This window comes from Gopherus evgoodei, chromosome 1 (genome assembly GCF_007399415.2).
Source record: "Gopherus evgoodei ecotype Sinaloan lineage chromosome 1, rGopEvg1_v1.p, whole genome shotgun sequence".
Lineage (NCBI taxonomy): Eukaryota > Metazoa > Chordata > Testudines > Testudinidae > Gopherus > Gopherus evgoodei.
Window position 1 is genome coordinate 140,176,646 of NC_044322.1, and position 19,812 is coordinate 140,196,457.

Consider the following 19,812-nt stretch of genomic DNA (forward strand, 5'->3'; position numbering starts at 1 on the left):
AGTGTTGCTAGGTTAAAAATCTTCCGACGGACGTGCACACGGCGCGCGCACACCTAATTGGAATGGATATGAACAATACGTCTCGAAGAACAACAGTTACAAAGATGAGTAACCGTTTTTTTCAGTCTCATGATCGTTACAGCTCTTCTGATCCTCAAACAAGTGATGGATGAATTAGAACTGATTTTATCTGATTGTCTGTACATTTGTTCAGATATTGCTTTTTTATATATAATATCTTCTGTGTGATGTTTTTGCTGTGAATATAAAATCCCAAGTGAAAAATTAGACAAATTTACAAGATAATCTTTTCCCTAAAGTACTTCACTGGATGTTTTTAGTTAATCATTTTAACCTAACAGTGTGTCCTTAGCTTTCCATTTAATTAAGAATGTTTTATCTATTAGTTTTATGTTAATTCTTGTGCCATAAAGTAATAAAATATTTTGAATGTCTTTGGTTTAAAAAAATCTGCATTCTTTAACATGAAATCCAAAGATGATATATGATGACATAACATCCAAAGATTTTTCTCTGACAATATTTTTTTTCATGTTTAGGAAAAGTCCTGAAAATGTTAACAGTCAGTCGGAGCAACTCAAGGAGAAAGAAAAACAAGGTTTTTTCAGGGCAATAAAAAAGAAAAAGAAGAAATCTCAAACTGTAAGTATACCCAGTAGTTTCTAAAATAGTGTATATTTTGCATTGTTTTGAAGCTGCCACCTTAAAATGGGTTAGACCAATGCTGTATTGTTATATTATGTGTGGGCAAACCTATGTACATCTATTAGCTTTGTCTTCTTTTCCTGTTCAGGATTTACCGATTTGTCTATTCAAATGTTTACTTGCTAAGGAACTTAGCTTACTTTCTACATTTATTTGCTTACATCTAGGACCCCTGGAATTCTATTACACTTGAGGTAGGGTTGCCAGGCGTCCAGTTTTCAAGTGGCAAAGAGTCCTGTGGCACCTTATAGACTAACAGACATATTGGAGCATGAGCTTTCGTGGGGGAACGCCCGGTCGAAAAGAGACCCTGGCGGCTCTGGTCAGCACCACTGACTTGGCCGCTAAAAGTCCAGTTGGTGGCACAGCAGGGCTAAGGCAGGTTCCCTACCTGCTCTGGCTCCGTGTGGCTCCTGGAAGCAGCAGGCATGTCCCTCCAGCTCCTAGGCACAGGGGCAACCATGGGGGCTCCACACACTGCCCCTGCCCTGAGTGCCAACCCCATAGCTCCCATTCACTGGGAGCTGCTCTGCTGCTGTTTGACAAAACAATAGGCAGCATCAGAGATGCTGGAAGATGTCTGTCTTCAGACTTAGGCAGATAAGATTGGCTTACACGCAACTACACTTAGCTATTCTTCACATCTGCATGGACTGTAAATGTGCTCATCAGAGCAAGCTTTACTCCTCATCAGTGGTGAATGGAATTTATTAATTTTATTTTATTTTATTTTGCTACAGCATTTAAGATTTCTGAATTATTGTTTCTGTCGTAGAATCACCAGCTGGCTGTGAAGCCATATTGAAATGATCTGATACTGTTTACACACTGTACGCTAAGATCTGGATCCAAAGCCCATTGGAAAGACTCCTATTTACATAATTGAACTTAGGATCAGGCCCTAAAAGTGCATAAATGTTAAAAATCAGGGCAGTGTGCTTCACAAAACAGCCTATACTACTGAGGCATAAAATGAATGTGAACAGAAGTTCAGTAATATAGAGTGATTGAATTTTTGTTTACAAACAAAAGTTTACAATGACTACGTAAAAACAAAAAAAAAGACAAAGAAAAACTTTAATGTTGGTAAATTTTAAGATGGAGAAGTCTAGGGGGATTGGGATGAGAGTATGTATTAGTAAACAGAGATTGTGAAAAGCAGCACGCTTTTTCTACTAGTAAATTACTCATAATGGCTATACTTGGCTTTCGAGGCATTGGTGTTTGTAGAATGTGTAGTTACTGGAGTGTTTGTAAACCGTTAGGATCTGACCCTACCAATTTAATATAAATATCAGATCAGGGGTTGGCAACATTTCAGAAGTGCTGTGCCGAGTCATCATTTATTCACTCTTGTTTAAGGTGTTGTGCCGGTAATCCATTCCAACATTTTTAGAAGGTCTCTCTCTATAAGTCTATAAACTATTGTCGTATGTAAAGTAAACAAGTTTTTTAAAATTTTTTTAAACAGCTTCATTTAAAATTAAATTAAAATGCAGATCTTTTCAGTTTTGTGCAGTGGTTCTTAACCTGGGGTGCATGCACTCCCTGGAGTAGAGCCGTTGCAAGGATATTTTGCGCCCTAGGGTGAAACTTGGATCCCTCCCTCCCCCCTTGCACATCGGTTCATTGAGGGGCAAATCCCAACAAGCCTTTATAGATCCCAAGGGCTAGCCATGGCCAGGGGCTGCTCCCTAGACCAGGTTCCTACCTCCCTGACCCCTGTACTCCCCTGGAGGGTGCACAGCCCCCCCGCGAGCCCTTCCCACCCCACCCAGGTGGCCCCTGCCTCGAGTCCGCTCACCGGCTTTGCTGGGCTTGGGCCGCGCAGCAGCTCAGCAGGGAGGGAGCCGTCTTCCAGAGGCACCAGAGAGCCAGAGCGTCCCGCTTGCAGCAGCAGCAGTGAGCCCAAGACATGGAGGAGCTGGTGTGGTGCGGGGGGCAGCAGCCCTGGAAAGGCGGTGGTGCTGCTAGCAGGAAGCAGCTGTGCCCTCCTGCCCAGGCTGCAGTGGATGTATGTGGGCGCCAGCCCCCATGCACCCCCCGGCTCTCTCCTCGCCTAGGGTTACCATATTTCAACAGTCGAAGAGGGGAGAGCCCCGCCCCCATCCACTCCCTCCCACTTCCCATCCTGATTGCCTCGGTCAGAACTCCCAACCCCAGGGCTGGTGCAACCATTTAGGCGACCTAGGCGGTCACCTAAGGCACTAGGATTTGGGGGAAAGCATTTTCTTCAGCGGCGACCGCAGCGGTCGGATCTCCGGTTGCTGCCAGCATTTAGGCGGAGGGAGCTGGGGCAGGGGAGTGCAGGGAGGGCCGCCTGCAGCAAGTGGGGGGGGACAGCATGCAGGGGAACTCCCTGCCCCAGCTTACCCCTGCCCCACCTCCTCCCCAATCACGCGTGGCTGCTTCACTTCTCCCGCCTCCCAGGCTTGCGGAGCCTAAGCTGATTGGTGCCGCAAGCCTGGGAGGCAGGAGAAGTGAAGCAGCCATGGCGTGCTCAGGGAGGAGGCGGGGCAGGGGCGAGCTGCTTCACTTCTCCTGCCTCCCAGGCCTGCAGTGCCAATCAGCTTACGTGCCGCAAGCCTGGGAGGCGGGAGAAGTGAAGCAGTGTCGGGGTACTCATGCGTGGAGCAGGGGTGAGCTGGGTCGGGGGGGGGATGCCTCAGTGGGGGATGGGGAGCTGCCACAGGGGGGCACCTCAGGGAGGAGGGGGGGAGCTGCCGCGGGGGGTGCCTCAGGGCAGGGGCTCGGGGACGGGAGGGCACAAGGTGGAAGTTTCACCTAGGACACAAAACATCCTTGTACCGGCCCTGCCCAGCCCGCCCCTCTCCCCGCTCCTTGTCCCCTGACTGCCCCCTCCTGGGACCTCTGCCTCTAACTGCCCCCCACAACCGCACCCCCTACCTAAGCCTCCCTGCTCCTTGTCCGCTGACTGCCACCTTTTGAGACCCCTCCAACACTAACTGCCCCCCTAGGACCCTATCCCCGACCTGTCCCCTGACTGTTCCAACCCTTATCCACACCCCTGCCCCCAGACAGACCCCTGGGGACTCCCACGCCCCATCCAACCACTCCTTGCCCACTGACAAGACCCCCAGAACTCCCGACCCATCCAGCCCCCTCTGATCCCTGACTGCCCCCCCAGGACTCCCCTTACCAGGCCCATGCCAGTCAGACGCTGGCTCCACGTGAAGGCGAAACTCCACATGGAGTGCTGAGGCAGCCGGAAGGGGGGAGCTGCAGGAGGGCAGCGGTGGCGGTGACTCTCACTTCCAGGAGCTGCAGATCCCGAGCGTGGTGAGGGGGGAGCCGGGGGAGGGGGGACTCCTGAAGCGGATGGATGCAGGCGGTGGTCCTCGTATGCCCCCTCGCCGCGCTCGGGCTCTGCGGCTCCAGGAAGTGTGAGCCACTGCCCCTCCCACAGCAGGCTCAGGGCCCCACGCCCCAGCGGCTCACACTCCCGGGAGCCGCAGAACCCCAGCACAGTGAGGAGGGAGCCAGGGGGCGCGCCTGCCACTGGTCTGGGGTCCCGGCCGCCGGCCCTGCTCAGCCTCTGCTGGCCTGGGATTCCATTCACTCAGCCAGCCGCGCGTTAAGCGGGGCCGGCAGCCAGGACCCTGGCTGGCAGCTGCATGCCAGGCAAAATCGGCTTGCGTGCCAAAGGTTGTGTGTGTGCTGTAGGTTGCCGACCCCTGTATCAGATGCATAGTGTGAATGATCATGTATCTAGAAATATCTTCTGCTGTGCTGGTCTGAGAGGAAGGATGGTTTCACTGCTAAGGCAGTAGATTTGAGTTTGATTCCAAGCTCTGATGAGACCTGCAGTTTGACCGAAGCAAGTCACTAATTTCTCTGTGCCTCAGTTTGCCTTCATAAAAATTGGGAGAGTATACCTAACTGGGAGAGTCCTTACCTCACAGGCACATGGGGACAATGAATATTTTAATGATCAGATACTGGAGTTACAATCATGATAGAAAAGTCTATAAATAAAAACAAATTGCAAGTGTTTTGTGAGTATATTGTATCAGAGGGGTAGCCATGTTAGTCTGGATCTGTAAAAAGCAACAAAGAGTCCTGTGGCATTTTATAGACTAACAGATGTATTGGAACATAAGCTTTTATGGGTGAATACCCATTTCGTCAGATGCAGCTGAGATTAGAAACTGTCCTTTAATAGTGCCACAACTTGCAACATATCAATCTTCTGTCAGCTTCAATGTTACTGATAGGCCTGATTTAACTCATCAAAAAGAAATTGAAAGACTCCTGCTGACTTCAGTGGGAGTTAGCGCAGGTCCTATGCAGAAGCAGAGATCTCTCCTTTTTTAAATCAGATCTTCACTCTTATAACGCTCCTCTGGGCTCTGGAAAGGATCTGAAGTGTATCCAAATGTGTATCTGACAGAACTGATTTTACTCTGTGTTTGGGAAAGTTGTGGGAGAGGAGAATAATCTGGTTCATAGCCACAGCTACAGTAATCTTATCTCAGAGTATTTCTCACCACAACCTCTTTCCATCTCTCTTTTGGTTGCAAAATCAGCAGTGCGATGCATAAATAAACCTTTTGAACTGAGCTAATGAAATACAAAGGCTCTGGGTCAGATTTTTCTCTCATGCACATCAGTATTTGTACTTGTTTAGTACTATTGCCTTCAGTGGAACCATCCTGGTTTACATTGTAATGACTAGAGAAACAGGCCTGTCATCATCATTATCACAAAATGGGCCAGAGTTCTAGATATCATGTGGGAGAAAGGGAAGCTCCCGAGATTTTAGCAGCAATATATCAGCTGGCACCACATAATTCCTCTGTTTAACTCTGGTTCAGCAGGTCACAACTCTTGACAGCGCACTCCTGAGAGAACATAAGTGACTCTTGGGGCTGTGTGCAGCATACACTTCTTAGGATCATGGTTCAAGTCTTTTATCTGTTTATCTAGTTAATATGTTAGCAGTAGTTTCAAGACAAAAATTAAAAGAGTTTAATCCCCCTTTTATAAATGAATGTTAGTATTTACGAAGGCTAGTTAGATTTATGCAGATGTGTGTTTCCCAAGCTATTTGTACATGCTGTTGCATGGGTCTGAAAATATTTGTCTGCTCTGTTGCCCAGCTAAAAATTGGTCTGTTGCAGGACAGACCCAGGTAAAATAACTAGATCTAAAAAATGTGATGATGTGGTCGTAAAATGTTAATCACAGATGAGCACACTGGATGCAAATGGTGATTAGTGAGAAGGGTATTTCCTAAATTTGCACAGGTTCTACCCTACTCTGGTTCAACCCATCAAGGAAGTGGTGTCTCAATCTCATGTTGATGATAGAGACCTTGAAAACCTATCAGATAAACACCGAGTCCACCTTTTCCAGACCAAGCTCTGTGCAGGAGTTCATACAGTGTGGATTAGATTATACTGCACACAAAGCATTCAAAAAAATTGAAACAAGCGCTTTGATCTAAGAGCACCAAAATAGTCGATGTACATGGGTCTACAAGTGTTATACAGAGTGCTTACTTCTGCTCTTCTCCATTCTTAAAAGAAGTGGCCAGATTTGGACCCAGAGTCTCTGATAAGAACCATAAAACCTGATCTGGGGACCTGTTGACTCTTTCTGGGTCTTTGGATCCAACAAGTAAGAACTGAGGCTACGTCAGTACCAGTGTCAGTAGCCTTGACCTCTTGGCATTGTTGGCTCGCTTGTATCTGTGTACTCAATCTGTTTGACAGTGAACTGAAGGAGTCGGTGACCAGTGTGCCAGTCTGTTTGTTTTAAGGCAGTGGGAAATCATCTGAGTCTGAGCAGACCAGGATCTCTTCCAATTCCTGCTTTTGTATCTCTAACAGGACTGTTCATAGAGATTATCTCAGGTTATGTGTGGACAGTACTCAGTGTGAGGTGCTCCTGTTCGGTTTAGATACAGTTCCTTGAATTTTCACCAAATACTAGGCAGTTGAGGCAGCCCACCTAAAGCATCAGGATGTTCTTTTTACTCATATTTGGATGACAAGCTTCTCAAGGCCCAATGTCGTCTTCTCTGCATATTATTTTCTTCCTACTCTGACAGTCTAGGTCTTGGGATAACCTGAAAAGGCTGCTTTCACTTCCATGCAGAGATTGGCTTCTGTAGCAGAAACTCTTAACAGCACAGTGTTAACTGCTTTTCTATCACAAGAGAAATTCATAGACCTTCAAATACACATTGCTAATAAGGATACAGTCTCATGGCAAATCAAGTCGTTTCTGAGATTCTTAGGTCTCATGGACCCTGGCAAGTACATAAATGCACGTCTGCTTCAGAACAAACCCATTGAAGCCCCATTTGAGCACTGATCTAAAATTGTAGTCTGAGAAATCAGTCTGTAAGCAGTGCCTCAGCAAGCTGACAGTGCTTCAGCATGCATTCTGGCCTGCTGGGTACTACCGGACTGTCTGTGTCTTTTGGCAAGTTTCATTTTGCCAAAGATCTCCAGTCCTAATACTGACCCTTTCTCCTGCAAAGAGTTATTCCTGATGATTGTTCTCCCAAGAGTAGGGGTTTCCAGAGACAATTCTTGAAGGAGTAAGGAAGGTTACTTGCCTATTACTGGAGTTCTCACTGAGGTAGTGCCTCTACAGAGCCATTTCCATCCACTCTCCTTTCCCGTTTGCTTGGAGTCCTTCCTGATGTAGCATAATGGAATTGAGGATAATTAAAGCCTCTGTGACTCTTTTCATAACCTAGAATAAAACATTTTGATCCACATGAGAGATTATGTGCAGTCTCAACAGTCACTGCTTTCCACATGGACCCAGATCTTGTAGCATTATGGCACATACCCCATGGTGTGGCTCTGAAGAAACATGTAATTGGCTTTCTTAGAGAACATTGTGAGCACCCTTCATGGTGGTCATTTGTTTTCGTCAAAATTTGCTGAGTTACAAATAGTGTGAATCTTCAGACCATAAGATTTTAAAGGAGCTAAGCCAGCTAATGAATCTCTTGTCCTTAATTTATACAATTTCTAGCTAGAAACTAGAAGCTGAGCTGTTTTAAAAACCTTGAATTTCACCAATATGCCTGTCTTTCTGTTAGTTAATGTTAGAGTCTAAAATACTGTCAAGTTTTCCTTTATAGACAAAATAATACTGCACATATTTTATAAATTTCCACTGAGAGGGAAGTGTATCCCATTTGTGATTTTGACAATGGATGTTTGTTTGTTTGTATACTTGCACCCAGTGCCATGACTTCTGGTTGTATTCTCATACACTAAGAAACAAAATGTCAGCCAGTAATCATGCAACTATAAATGCCTTTTTCAAAGGTGCTTTATTCAAACCTGTATCTAAGGCCCCAAACTCTTTTCAGCCAAATTAGAAATACTAATGCTTTTGTTTATTTTACAATAGTTAAAACATAGTATGATGATTAATCATACATCTGGAAAATAAATATTACTTCATTTCACAGAACATGCAAACTTCTCTAGTAATATTTCTGCTAGTAAAATATCGCCACAATTATGGGATTGAACCACAGTCCATTGAAGTTAATGAGAGTCTTAAAATGATTGATTTTTCCATTGATTTCAATAAGATTTGAATCAAGCTCTGTAGATCCAATGAAGGAACAACCTGAACGTAGACACACATTCATTATTATTTGTACATTCTTTACATATATAAGCGGTTTAGTGATACCTGGGATTCCTTTCATAGGCATCCTTTTCTTCAGAATAGCAGTCAATTTTAACTTTTCCAGGAAGTATGGGATCTGTTAGTTATTTTTCATATTTAAAAGTACCATTTATGCATGAATATGTCAAGGACAGATCACTTCATTGAAGCACTGTTTATGCATTTAGTTTTTATATCTTATATTGCAGATAGAATCAACCAACGGGGAGAATCCAAGCATCAAGAAATCCCTCTTTCCTCTTTTTAATTCAAAGAATCATTTAAAGCATAGTTCTTCTTTGAAAAAGCTTCCTGTAGTCACTCTACCCATGGTATTAATTTTTAAGTACAGTAGCACGGAAAAATGCTCCAGTAAACTTGTTTTACTGACTACTGCAGCATGTATTCTATTTTCATGGGATCACGTTCTCTTTAAGCCAGTTAAGTATCTTGGACCAGTTCCATACATTCAAATACAATCAGCAGTCCTATCAAAATAAATCTAATAAAAAGGATTCATAATTGAGTCGTCCAAGATATACTCAAAATATAATGTATCCAAGAGAGGAAGCTAAGAGGGGAAGAGCCTGGGACTAAGAGTAAAAAAGGCAAATTCTCCTGAAATCAGTTACACTGTAAAACAGAGTGACTTTTCCCTTTTGTTTGACCAGTATAAATAAACTTGAAAATAATTTGGTTTATAAATTGTATTTATATTTTGTTTACAGATTGTTCTCTTATGTCCAAATTGAATTAATCAACTATTGTAACTGCAGGCTCAATGAAAGATCAATTTTTATTAGCTTGTGCTGCTGCTGGATTTTTCTTTGTCCTAATTGTTACTGGTGACCTTTTTTTAGTGAGAGCAAATTTTGGTGGTTTGGTTTTTGTCTGTTGTTCCATGGAACTGTGGTATGAGGTAAATCCCCTATATATTAAAAAGCTTTACATTTTCTTCATCCTCCCGTCAGGTTTTACAGAGACACAAATATGTTGAACTTGAGGATGGGGTTCCCCTGCATTTGTAGCAGCAAGACTCAGCAATATACCCAATTAAAAACAGTGTTGATCTGTTTTCATCCAGGGCAAAATTTGGCTTTACAGAACTGGCCCACGATCTTAACTGCAATATGGAATGCTATTGAAATGAGGTTAAGGCACCGCAGGGCTTTTTGTAGGCTTTTTAAAATGCTCTCTCTTCCAGCAACTAACAGCATGGGAATGCTTTAAGGGTTGAGGTTGTAACAAATCTGCATGATATCCACAATAATATGGGGGGAAATATTTAGAGGACATTGCAACTCAGCTGCAGTAGTGGGCTTCACCTGCATTGTATAATTAACTAGGAGTCGGGGATGATTCCTACACCTATTCTTAAGGACTTACTGAAATCCCCTGTTTATTATTATGTTGCAGATGCCCGGCAGTGATGGTCAGGATCTTTTGGCATTACAAAAAGCCATTCACTCTTCCAATCTCCAGAGCAGCAGGCAGAAGGATTGGCATCCTGAGAAGATGACAGAAATCCAAACTCACGTAAGTGTCATTTTCTATTCCCCACACCCTCTCACTGTGGTGTCGTGACAGTGAACAGAAAAATTGCATTTGCCATTATCCTCCACTTACTTCTCAGTCCTGTGGCTACCATTTTGCATAATTGAGAAGTAAGGAATATGAGACAGAGAGAAAAACAGTGTATAACAATCCATACAGTACATATCACCTGCTGGAAGGACATCACAAACTTTCCTCCTTTCCCCTCCCCAAGCCTTGGATTCAGGGCGGTACTGATAGGACTGTTGGAGTGGCAAAAAATCCAGGATGGAAGCCGTAATAGTCCCTGTGCCCACCTTTTAGGGTGCAAAAGCTTTGATTATATTTTTGCATTAGAGGCGCTTTCAAACAAAAACAGAATATTTGGCCACTTACTTTGAGGCAAGCTGGGCTGTAAATCTACCCCCCCTACTCTGCCATGCACTATGTGTCTGTATGTACCATGCTGCTTGCTGGGCACTACAAGTTCTCTAGTGCACTGTGATCCACTCCACTTTGAAACAGGAGCAGATCAAAGCACGCTACAGAAATTTTAGTGCACAGCAGCAGCATCCACGTGGACACTTAGTGTGTGGGGTAAGCTTACATCCCAGCTTGCTGTGAACTAAATGCTCATGTAGACATCCCCCCCTAGAGCTTCAAAACCAGACAGGAGATCTTCATTGCAGCTGCCATGTTTTCAAAAAATAATTGGTGGAACAAAGTATTTCTACTGTAGCTATCTCAACTGTTCAGGCAGCAATAGTAGATACTGATCATAACCACCAAGCGCTTTATGTATTGCCATATTCCTGCACAGTGGGTCTTAGTCAGTGGATTGGAATTAAATATTCAGAATTAGTAAACAGTAAAAGGAACTAAGTCCTGACATTTTTTAAAGTTAAGCTCGTTCCGTTTAAGACATGCCCAAGACAGTTAGTTTTCCTACAGAAAGGCTGGCATGCTAGTGTAACAGCCGGGCATAAGACCAAATGTTTCCCTCATTCTTTGTCTTGCAGAGCCAACCTTTAAAGTCCCTTCGGAAGCTGTTACATCTGCCCTCCTCCTCAAATCATTCTATCCCCTCTGAATCCCGCTTCCAGCCATTACCAAGTCAGCCAGCCAAAACGTCTTTTTCTGAAGTGCGAATTCACCCCATAAGTCAAACTTCCAGCAGCAGCAGCAATGTGCGTCAGGAGCCCCAGTCAAAAGGCAGGCCGACACTCCAGATACCAAGCCAGATAGAACCGAGTTGGCATGTGTCTCCGGTGAACAGGAGTGCTAGTGACGGGACTTCCTACTCTGATCAACTGCCTTCCAAGAGTGGACAGAATGGGCCCACGTATAACCGAACAAACCGCTCCCGAATGCCAAATCTGAATGATTTAAAGGAGACAGCCTTGTAATGGCACTCCCGGTTGTACACCAATTAACATGGGAATTTGAGTCGAGGGTTTGATGATGGTGCTGGTGATAGTAAGACTGTATTTTCAGCTTTATAAAAGTGTGCAATATGTACCTGTGGGGCTATATTATTTGGCACCACACTGATAGTCAGGGATCATACAGTAAAACAAGATGAATTATTAATTACCAGTCATCAGAAATCTCATTGGCTGATAGTGTGTGCAATTCAGGGAGAAGAAATGTGTTGCCATTTTTTCTCCTTTACATTCCAGCTCAGTGCACATCTCTGTCTGAAAGCCGGGAGAGTTTAAGTATCTACTTGCACTTCGAGGGGTGAAAGCAATTAGTGTCTAGACTTATGCCCTTACTACATATTTTGCTGACTAGTTTAAAACAGTGGGGTTTATGTGCTACAAGTATCCCTGTTAAGGGTTAAAGTTGAATTGTATGTCCTTAAATTTGTTTTTAAACTTCCACATTTGATAGGATTTGTAATATTTATTTATGATGAACTAATATCGTACTGTTATAATCATATCTCTTCTGTTACAATGTAAAGTTATTTTGAGCTGTTTGAAACATTGTGAAGCAGTACAACAGCTACCGTAGTTTCTATAAAAACTAACAGTAACATTTATATATTGCATCAGGAGTATTTTATTCTCTCTCTCTCTATATATATATATATATATAAATCTATATAAATGGTAAATAACTGTCTGATTTTTTTAAAATATGTTCATTTAAAAGAAAAGTATTGTTATGACACTATCTGCCATATTTTTATACATTTGTGATATAAAGTGCAGTATTATATTCTAATAAAAGGGAGTTGAATGTGGATATGTGTGACTGTAACAGTATGAATCTTGCTCAGCTATGAGAGCACAGTGCTATAGGCATTACTATTGATAGCAAACAAAAGTATATTCATTTCAAAACTTTATATTGGCTATTTTATTGGAGGTATTGGCTGAATGTAAGAGACTATGGAACTGTACAATAATCTGAATGTGGTGTATTCTCCCCTAAATGTGCACTTAGCTTTCCCATTAGCATCAATGGGAGTTATGCATCTGCATCAAGAGAATAGAAACGTGGTATCGCTTATCTTTTCTCTAAAGGGAGAAAGTGCCTGTTTGCCACAAGCTAAAGCAGATGCTCTTCCACTTAATAATAGGGTGAAGACCAAAGAAATATAGCATGAGTTGCAAGTGACATGTCAAAGTTGTGACACTTACACATAGCATGGCACTGCAAATCATGGTATAAGCTTTTATGCATATATGTATTTTACATTTGGTTTAAAAGTCTACTAACTAGAAAGATAAATCTTGTATTTAAATTTAAAATGCTCTTGCACTTTTTTTTCTTCCTGTTTCAGGATGTACTAAAATAATGATATTCAGATAGAGGTGGGAATGGTGCCGGGCAGCTTAATTTCTCCTTGTAACTCACTATCAGAATATTCCCATTCACACTCAGTTTCCAGTGTCTACAAAATATTAGATGTGAGGTTTCAATCTCCTGTAGAATATTATGAAAAGAAAAAGGATTGCCTTCATAACAATGGATTTTAAGTGTAGGGCCTGATTTCCCCTCTCATACTAGTGTAAATTAGGAGCAAGTCCACTGAAGTCAAATGAGTTACACTGGTATAAACTTGGTGTAGGTGAGAGGAGCATCAGACTGTCGTGTCAGAACAATACAATCTTTCCTACATTTAAACTAATTTGTTCAACTCTCGCATCAATCTGCAGTGTAGCTCAGTTTCTGCCTGTTATCTTCATATATCGATTATACTTACAGATATTCTGTCCTTTCCGAAAAGAAGTCAAGATGAGCATGAAGGTCGTAATTTAGCCACAGATATAGATGTAAAAAGAGCCATTTAGCAACATTTGAAGTTCCGACTTCACTGCAAAAGGAGGTAAAGTCCAAAATAATGCATTTAAGAACATTAAACAAAATTGACAACAACACTTGCAAAAGCTGGCTATAGGGTACAGTATATTTCAGGTTTGCACAGTACAAAAAAAAGTAACAAGTTTGGCAGACTATAAAGCAGGAATTCTTGATTTCTCAGCTGTCTGAAAGAAATGTGCATGTGTTGTTTTTTCAGATTTCATCTGATATATGTAATATATAAACTCTATATATTATATATAATATACATGTAGTGTGTGTAAAACAGTGCTTTTTATGTCTTGGTAAGCTCAGTAGACAATAATGCAATTTCTAGTTTAAGAGTGGGGCTCTAAGCAGTATTGTGTGAATGTCTGCAAGACTGGTAGCGTCCAGGTCTGGCTCTTTAGTCTTATAAGAACTTCTTTTTTCATTAAATAATACATCACTTGCATTTTGCCTCTAAAAGTCGTCTTACCTTGCTGTTATGGCCATCACACTTGCATAATCACACTGAGCCATTATGCAGATTTATAGGAAGAACAGAAGCCTCCAGTGGATTTCCCCTCAGCATGCAATAAGCTAAATAAGAGAGATTACTAATTGTGCTGTCAGTCCTTTAACCTCCTTATTGCAGCTTCAAGTGTGATTCAGAAAACATACAGAATATTTAGTGGTCCAAATTGACGAGATCTCTCTCTATCCTGTACCACAATTTCCTCTTTAGAAACTTCTACAAACTTTGAAAAATTATAACTAATCTGTTAACTGTTTGTTTAATGTATGTAATTCTCTTCCCTCTGTTTGAAAGAGAGTGAAATTCTCATTTTGTGAACTAGTGTTGGTTTAAATTTTCCCATATATTTAACCCTGCCTAAATTCCCAACATTTAGTGTATTGCTAATACAATTTGGCTAAGGCTTCCAAAGGAATCTTGTTAGGATGATTGAGATTTGCTAACTCTTGAGTAGAGAAAAACCTATTACAGAGCAAGCAATTTGTCAAGTGTGAACTTTGATTTTCACGGAGATTATTGGTCTCTGGGTCTAACTTTGCTATATTATATATTCAGTGGATTTACTAAGAATAAAGCAGCTAAATTAGGGTTTACATTTCCATTCTTTGCCAATTTGTTTTGCCTTATGGTGTCACTAATGAGAACATAAAAGAAACAAGTTCACAGGAATTAATTAGGGTCATTTATATAACTCGAGCTGTCTAAACTTGTCTATGAATTTGGCTCTTGTAAACTGAAAAATAGGCACTTTAACCTCTTTTTAATTAAAATGTATACTCTCTACATGGACTTAAACTAGCCTCTCACAATTGCCATGAAAATTTGCTAACCTAGAAACAGATTTTTTTGCCCTTTTGACAATGATAATGAAAAAACTAATTATATGGTACTCACCGGGCGGGGGGGAGGTACATATTCTTAGCAAAGGGAATTGTGCAAGGCTGGTTGAAATTGTTAGACACTTTGCTCCACCAGCACCTTCAGGGGTTCACTGTTCCCTCTGGAGCACCATCACTGCTCTGAGTTCTAGTAGAGGTCACGGTCTGAGAAGAACAGTGGGTAGCACTCTCTGCTTCAGGAAGTCAACCTGCTGCCTCTACAAATTCTCCCAACCCACAGAGCTCAGGACCAACCTCAAACTCTGAGTTCTGCTGCCAGATCATATCCAGGATTATGAACTGAATGTATAGGTTCTAATGTCTCTGCATTTTAATGCATGTTTACAAACTACCATTCTCTTAGATCAATGTAAAGACAGGCCTCAAACTGATTCATTCTCAGATAATTTACAGACCTGTTGCCTTCCTCTTTCACAGAGGTTTCTGGGAGCAAAGGTGGCTTATGCCTTTAAAGGTGGGACTGATATTATTGCAGAGGCTTGATATTATTTGGCCACTATTAAGAATTCCAGTTGAGGGTCTATGCAAGATCATCTGATTAAGGAAGTTTGAAAAGCCACAAAATAAAGACTAGATTTTTATTTTCCCCACAAGTCCTTACAAGTGAGAGTTTACTATACTGCAGTGGTCATCCTTAAAAACTTGCCACTTACTGCAGATTATTTAAGGCATGTTAGGCATTCCTTCCTAATAGGAGCAATGTAGTTTAGCTAATGTTGGAGATGAAATTGTTGTTTATCTAAAGTAAAATTGGCAATCTTTCAAGGGTAACCACCAGCCAGAAAGTCAATTGGGCTCCTATTCTGGTTACAGTTGTTCATGATCCTAAAGCTATTTGAGAGTCAGGCAGGCTTTAAATTTTTATACATCAAATTAATATAAGAACTATAACTGTGTGTGTGAGTAGAGCTATGAGAAACATTAGAGTCGCAGTCAGGAATATTCTGAATAGCCATAATGATGTATTGCATAATTTGTGTTGGTTGTGAACATGTGTTTAATTTCTTCTGTGTCTCTTGGCAGACAGCAGACATCCAAAAAGGGGACCACGCTGTGTACCACTCAGCTTTGCTGTTGTAGAATTGATGTATGTAGGCCCAGTGTGTGCAGTGAAGGGAGTATGGCACAAGAGATGTTAAAAAAGGTAGACTGCCATATTTAACCATTTCTAAAATATCCTTCAAATCAGGATACTATTCTGGGAACAGGTGCCTTTCCCCGTGCAACTTCCGTTTTCTATCTGTGTCATAATGTTGACCACTTCATAAACTGAGGCTTGCAGAGAATGAGGAGAAAAGCCATTTAACTTCTAGCCTTTGGGATATTTAAGGAGCAATTTGAATAAACTTTTATACATAGTTTGGTGTTTCTAGGAAAAGCTGGTTCCAGTAATGGAGCATCGTCTTTTGGGTCAGATGTTACGAGAGAACTGCAAAGTTTTTCTCTCACCAGTCAGCCCCCAAATCACAGGAACAATCTTGGGGTAAGGGGAGACCATCTCTTGATGGAAAAATCCCTTGGCTGAGTGGCCTGCTTTAACACCTTCTGAATGTATAAGATACAAGTTTGATAGATTTAGATTATAGTTTACCTGCACTTAGTTCTGCGTGGCTGTTGTTCATGATCAAGGGTATCTTGGTGTTCAGGCAATTGGTTGGAGCAAGAGGACCTCTTGGAGACCATGACTAAATGTAAGATGCACAAGAGCAGTTGTAGGGGTAGCCATCTCTGTGTTGTCCATTTGGATGCTCTCCCTCCATTAAAACAATTTACTGTGTTACTATCCCAACCCTTCTGGAGAATGTAGTTCAAAACATATAGCCAGATGCACAGGACTTTTGGTGTCTCAGCCCAAGAGATCGAATGTGGAGTTGATGGCTTAAAGGCTAAGAGATCAGGAATGTAGATCTGGACCTGTCCTGTCCTCTCTAGGAGTTGATCTATCTCCTCACTCTTACAGAATGTGGTCAGGGTTTGCTTCGTTGGCCCTCAGTTTACCATTGACTTATAAAATGTTGTAATTTTTACAGGAAAAGATCTATAAAGTATTCCATCTTACACTTTAACATAAGAGAATTATGTGCTCTTAGGAGCCTAATAGCAGAGCTTAAGTTGGCCTTCATCTGAATGTGCTTCTAAAAACCTCTAAGCCAGCTCAGCTACCCTCATGGAATCTTAATGTCATCTTTGCACTGCTTTTCAGTCTTCCCTTTGTGCCCTCCATTTATTTCCATGTAGTTGTCAAATATTGAAGTTGCCTTGTTCTTTGCTATTGCTCTAGCGCAGATTATCAGGGAGATAGAGGCCTTATCTATTACTCCACCCTGGTTTGCTGCTCTATGCAGAGACAGCTATCCTTAGACTTGCTCAGGATTTTCTTCAGTTTCATTTTTCACTTCATCCAAGGAAGAAATCTTATCTCATTGTCCCATTTCCCCCCCACCCTCCATCCAGGAAAAAAAAAATCAACCTCTATGATGAGTTAGAACACAGTTTAAAAAAAAAAAAAAAGCCCTGGACAAAGCTTGCACATGTTTGTCTATGTGCATTCTGAGGAATGCCTCAGAAATAGAGGGGGACATCATAAACATACAGGACTGGATATGGCAGCTCACAGTAACTGATTCCATTAAATCTCCAGTTGCCAAAGCCGGTCTGCAGCACAGAATGTGAATTTCTGCAAATCTATTGAATCTGAAGTGCTTTGTGTAAGCTCTTGAGATACACTCTCTGTCATCTGATTTATATCACGGTTTAGTAAAAGGCTAAGTCCAAAGTATAGGTTGTGTCCTCAGCTTGCTGTCTCCCCAGCAAGGTGTTTTTGTACTCTTATTTTAGGTGCATCATACAAAAGGATATGTCTCATCAAAAGGAGTAATTTCTGACCTATAAATTTAGATTGTATAACGATCATGAACTGAAATCCTCCCTGAAAGTGTAATGTTATTGGAAACTCCACTGAAGCATTTGTAAATCTGGTTAATTTGTGAAGAAAACCATTCAGGACTGCTTAGATCTCCACTGTCAAATACTGAATTATATGGTCTCAAAGGAAGAGGGATGGCAAAAGAACAAGGCTTGGGGAACTTGATAATATTTTTCACCACCTGGCAGAAAGGGCTGTGCCAAAAGTATGAGATTGTGGAGGTAATTTTTCCAAACTTCCAAATTTATTGGTTAAGAATTACCCACTTCCATTAGCAGCTATTAGAAATTCTAAAATGCAGACTTTTAAATCTACCGTGCTTTCTGTTGTGGAAGGGATGTGATATTGTATTAACCTTTTTAATCCTTGAATACAAACTGATTTTAAAATGTGTTGGATATGTAAAGAAGACTTCACACAAGTTAATAAACCATGTGTAAAGTGTTTATATACAACTCTTTGTATCATGTCGTCGGTACACTGTATCAATTATTTTGGGGCATGTATTCCATTCTTAACTTCTGTACAATTTCTATTGTTGCTGTAAATATTATAAAAGAGAAAAATATCCTGTGGTAACCTTAATTATCAGCATGGAAATGGTTAATTTTTACTGAGCACAATGTATTTTTGACTGGGCCTTCCAAACTATGTCTTTAATAAAATGCAGATTTTGCACTAGAAAACTGAGGTTCTCGTGGCTAATATTACTCAGAAAGCATTTCACACCACAGGTATGGAGTTTCTTTTGACATAGTAGCTTGTCTCTAACCTTTCATTGTGTCGCTACATGCTGGAGGTGTTAATCCAGATGATCAGCATTGGATCGGAATTTAGAAATGTGCCTCAGTAGACAGATTTGTTCCTGGATCTTGACCTCTTCCCAGTTTGAGATGTTTGGCATGCACCAGTCCCCCTGAAAATTCTTGCCCTAGATGTTCAGAGCTTGAACATACTCCTTCCACCTTTATGCCAGAGTTTTCTGTGATGGGTGCTGACATACTATTCTTTTTGGATCATGTCTTATCCATTAATATCCCAGCTTGTGTTTCTTATCTTGCAGCAGGGAAAGCAAAATCTTTCCCTCTCCCTCCTCAAGCAGCCAAAATTTCTGGGGCTTTGCCCCTTGAAGCGTATCCACCCCAGTCATATTGTCTCCATTTGTTGCCCGCTCACCACTTGTTACAAAAAAAGGCCAAAAGGTGCTCCATCTTGAAGGAGACCTGCTCAGAAGCCACAGAAGAAGAACTCTGCCATGAATGCACCAGGCTCAGGAATGCTTGCTAAGCTGGGGGAAGAGTGTTAAAGGCTGGATGGCTTGTTGGGGTCTCCACATTCCCTGACCCTTAGAAACTGATGGCATCCATTTAAGTGGATTAACTCTCCATGCTTCCTCATCAAAATCATCTCTGCAATTTCTGCGCATTTGAGATGTGAACCTTGCATCACATTCCAGGTGGGCGTATGGGGGCCAGATTTTTGAGGTCTTATAGGTGTCTAAAGATGCAGATAGGTACTTAATGGGATTTTCAGACGTGCCTAGGTGTCTAACTTCCATTGGAATTAATGGGAATTAGGGGCCTAGATGCTTTAAATCCTACTAGATGCCTATCTGCATCTTTAGGCACCTAAATATTACATCTGGCCCATGAGCCTTCATACTCCAGATCAATTTTTAACCAAGGTTAATCTTCTGCCATGCCACAGATACATTACATTGATAGCATGAAAACCAGAATATCACTGGAGTGTCTTTCTCTTTCCAGATTGTCTTACCTGTTGCCTGTCCTCTTCGTGCTTAGTTTTGCCCATCGCATCCACTTCTATGCCTCTGGCCATTTCACTCCCCTCTTCGTATTGCTTCATTGGCTTCCTCCTGCTGTTTTAACCTTTCCTAAAAGGCCTTGCTTTCCTGTCTATATTTCTCCTCTCATTTCTTCCCCATCTCTCTTCCCTTCATATCTTCCCACATCTTCCTCATGTGCCCCTTTCTAGACCCTCACAGTCATGTTGCCCTCAATGCTTAAATGCCTGCTTATATACATACCAAATCACCTCTCTAGGATTTTAAATCCTTCCTTGCAATATGCCTCTTCCACAAAGGCACAATGAACACTGCAAGATTCCTTAGATCACAGATTCAGTCACCACATGGTCTACAGTAACTTGTTAGCTACTTGTGGCTGGGTTAGTATCCTCTTTATTAGTCCAGCACTGAGCAGGCTGTTGATGCT

The 19,812-nt window shown here is 41.8% G+C and overlaps 1 protein-coding gene across 4 annotated transcripts in view; it reads left to right on the forward strand.

Annotated features, from left to right (window-relative positions):
- CDKL5 (cyclin dependent kinase like 5) overlaps positions 1-18,268 on the forward strand; it is a 206,665-nt gene extending 188,397 nt beyond the window's left edge. For 3 of the 4 annotated variants that reach the window (XM_030574189.1, XM_030574182.1, XM_030574192.1), the window contains 4 exons: positions 561-663; positions 8,601-8,723; positions 9,808-9,927; positions 10,944-18,268. In XM_030574189.1, the coding sequence (XP_030430049.1) occupies positions 561-663; positions 8,601-8,723; positions 9,808-9,927; positions 10,944-11,330 (733 nt within the window). In that variant the 3' untranslated portion in view covers positions 11,331-18,268. The remainder of the gene's footprint in view (positions 1-560; positions 664-8,600; positions 8,724-9,807; positions 9,928-10,943) is intronic. The other variant, XM_030574193.1, reaches the window with a different exon arrangement.
- Positions 18,269-19,812: the final 1,544 nt, after the last annotated feature.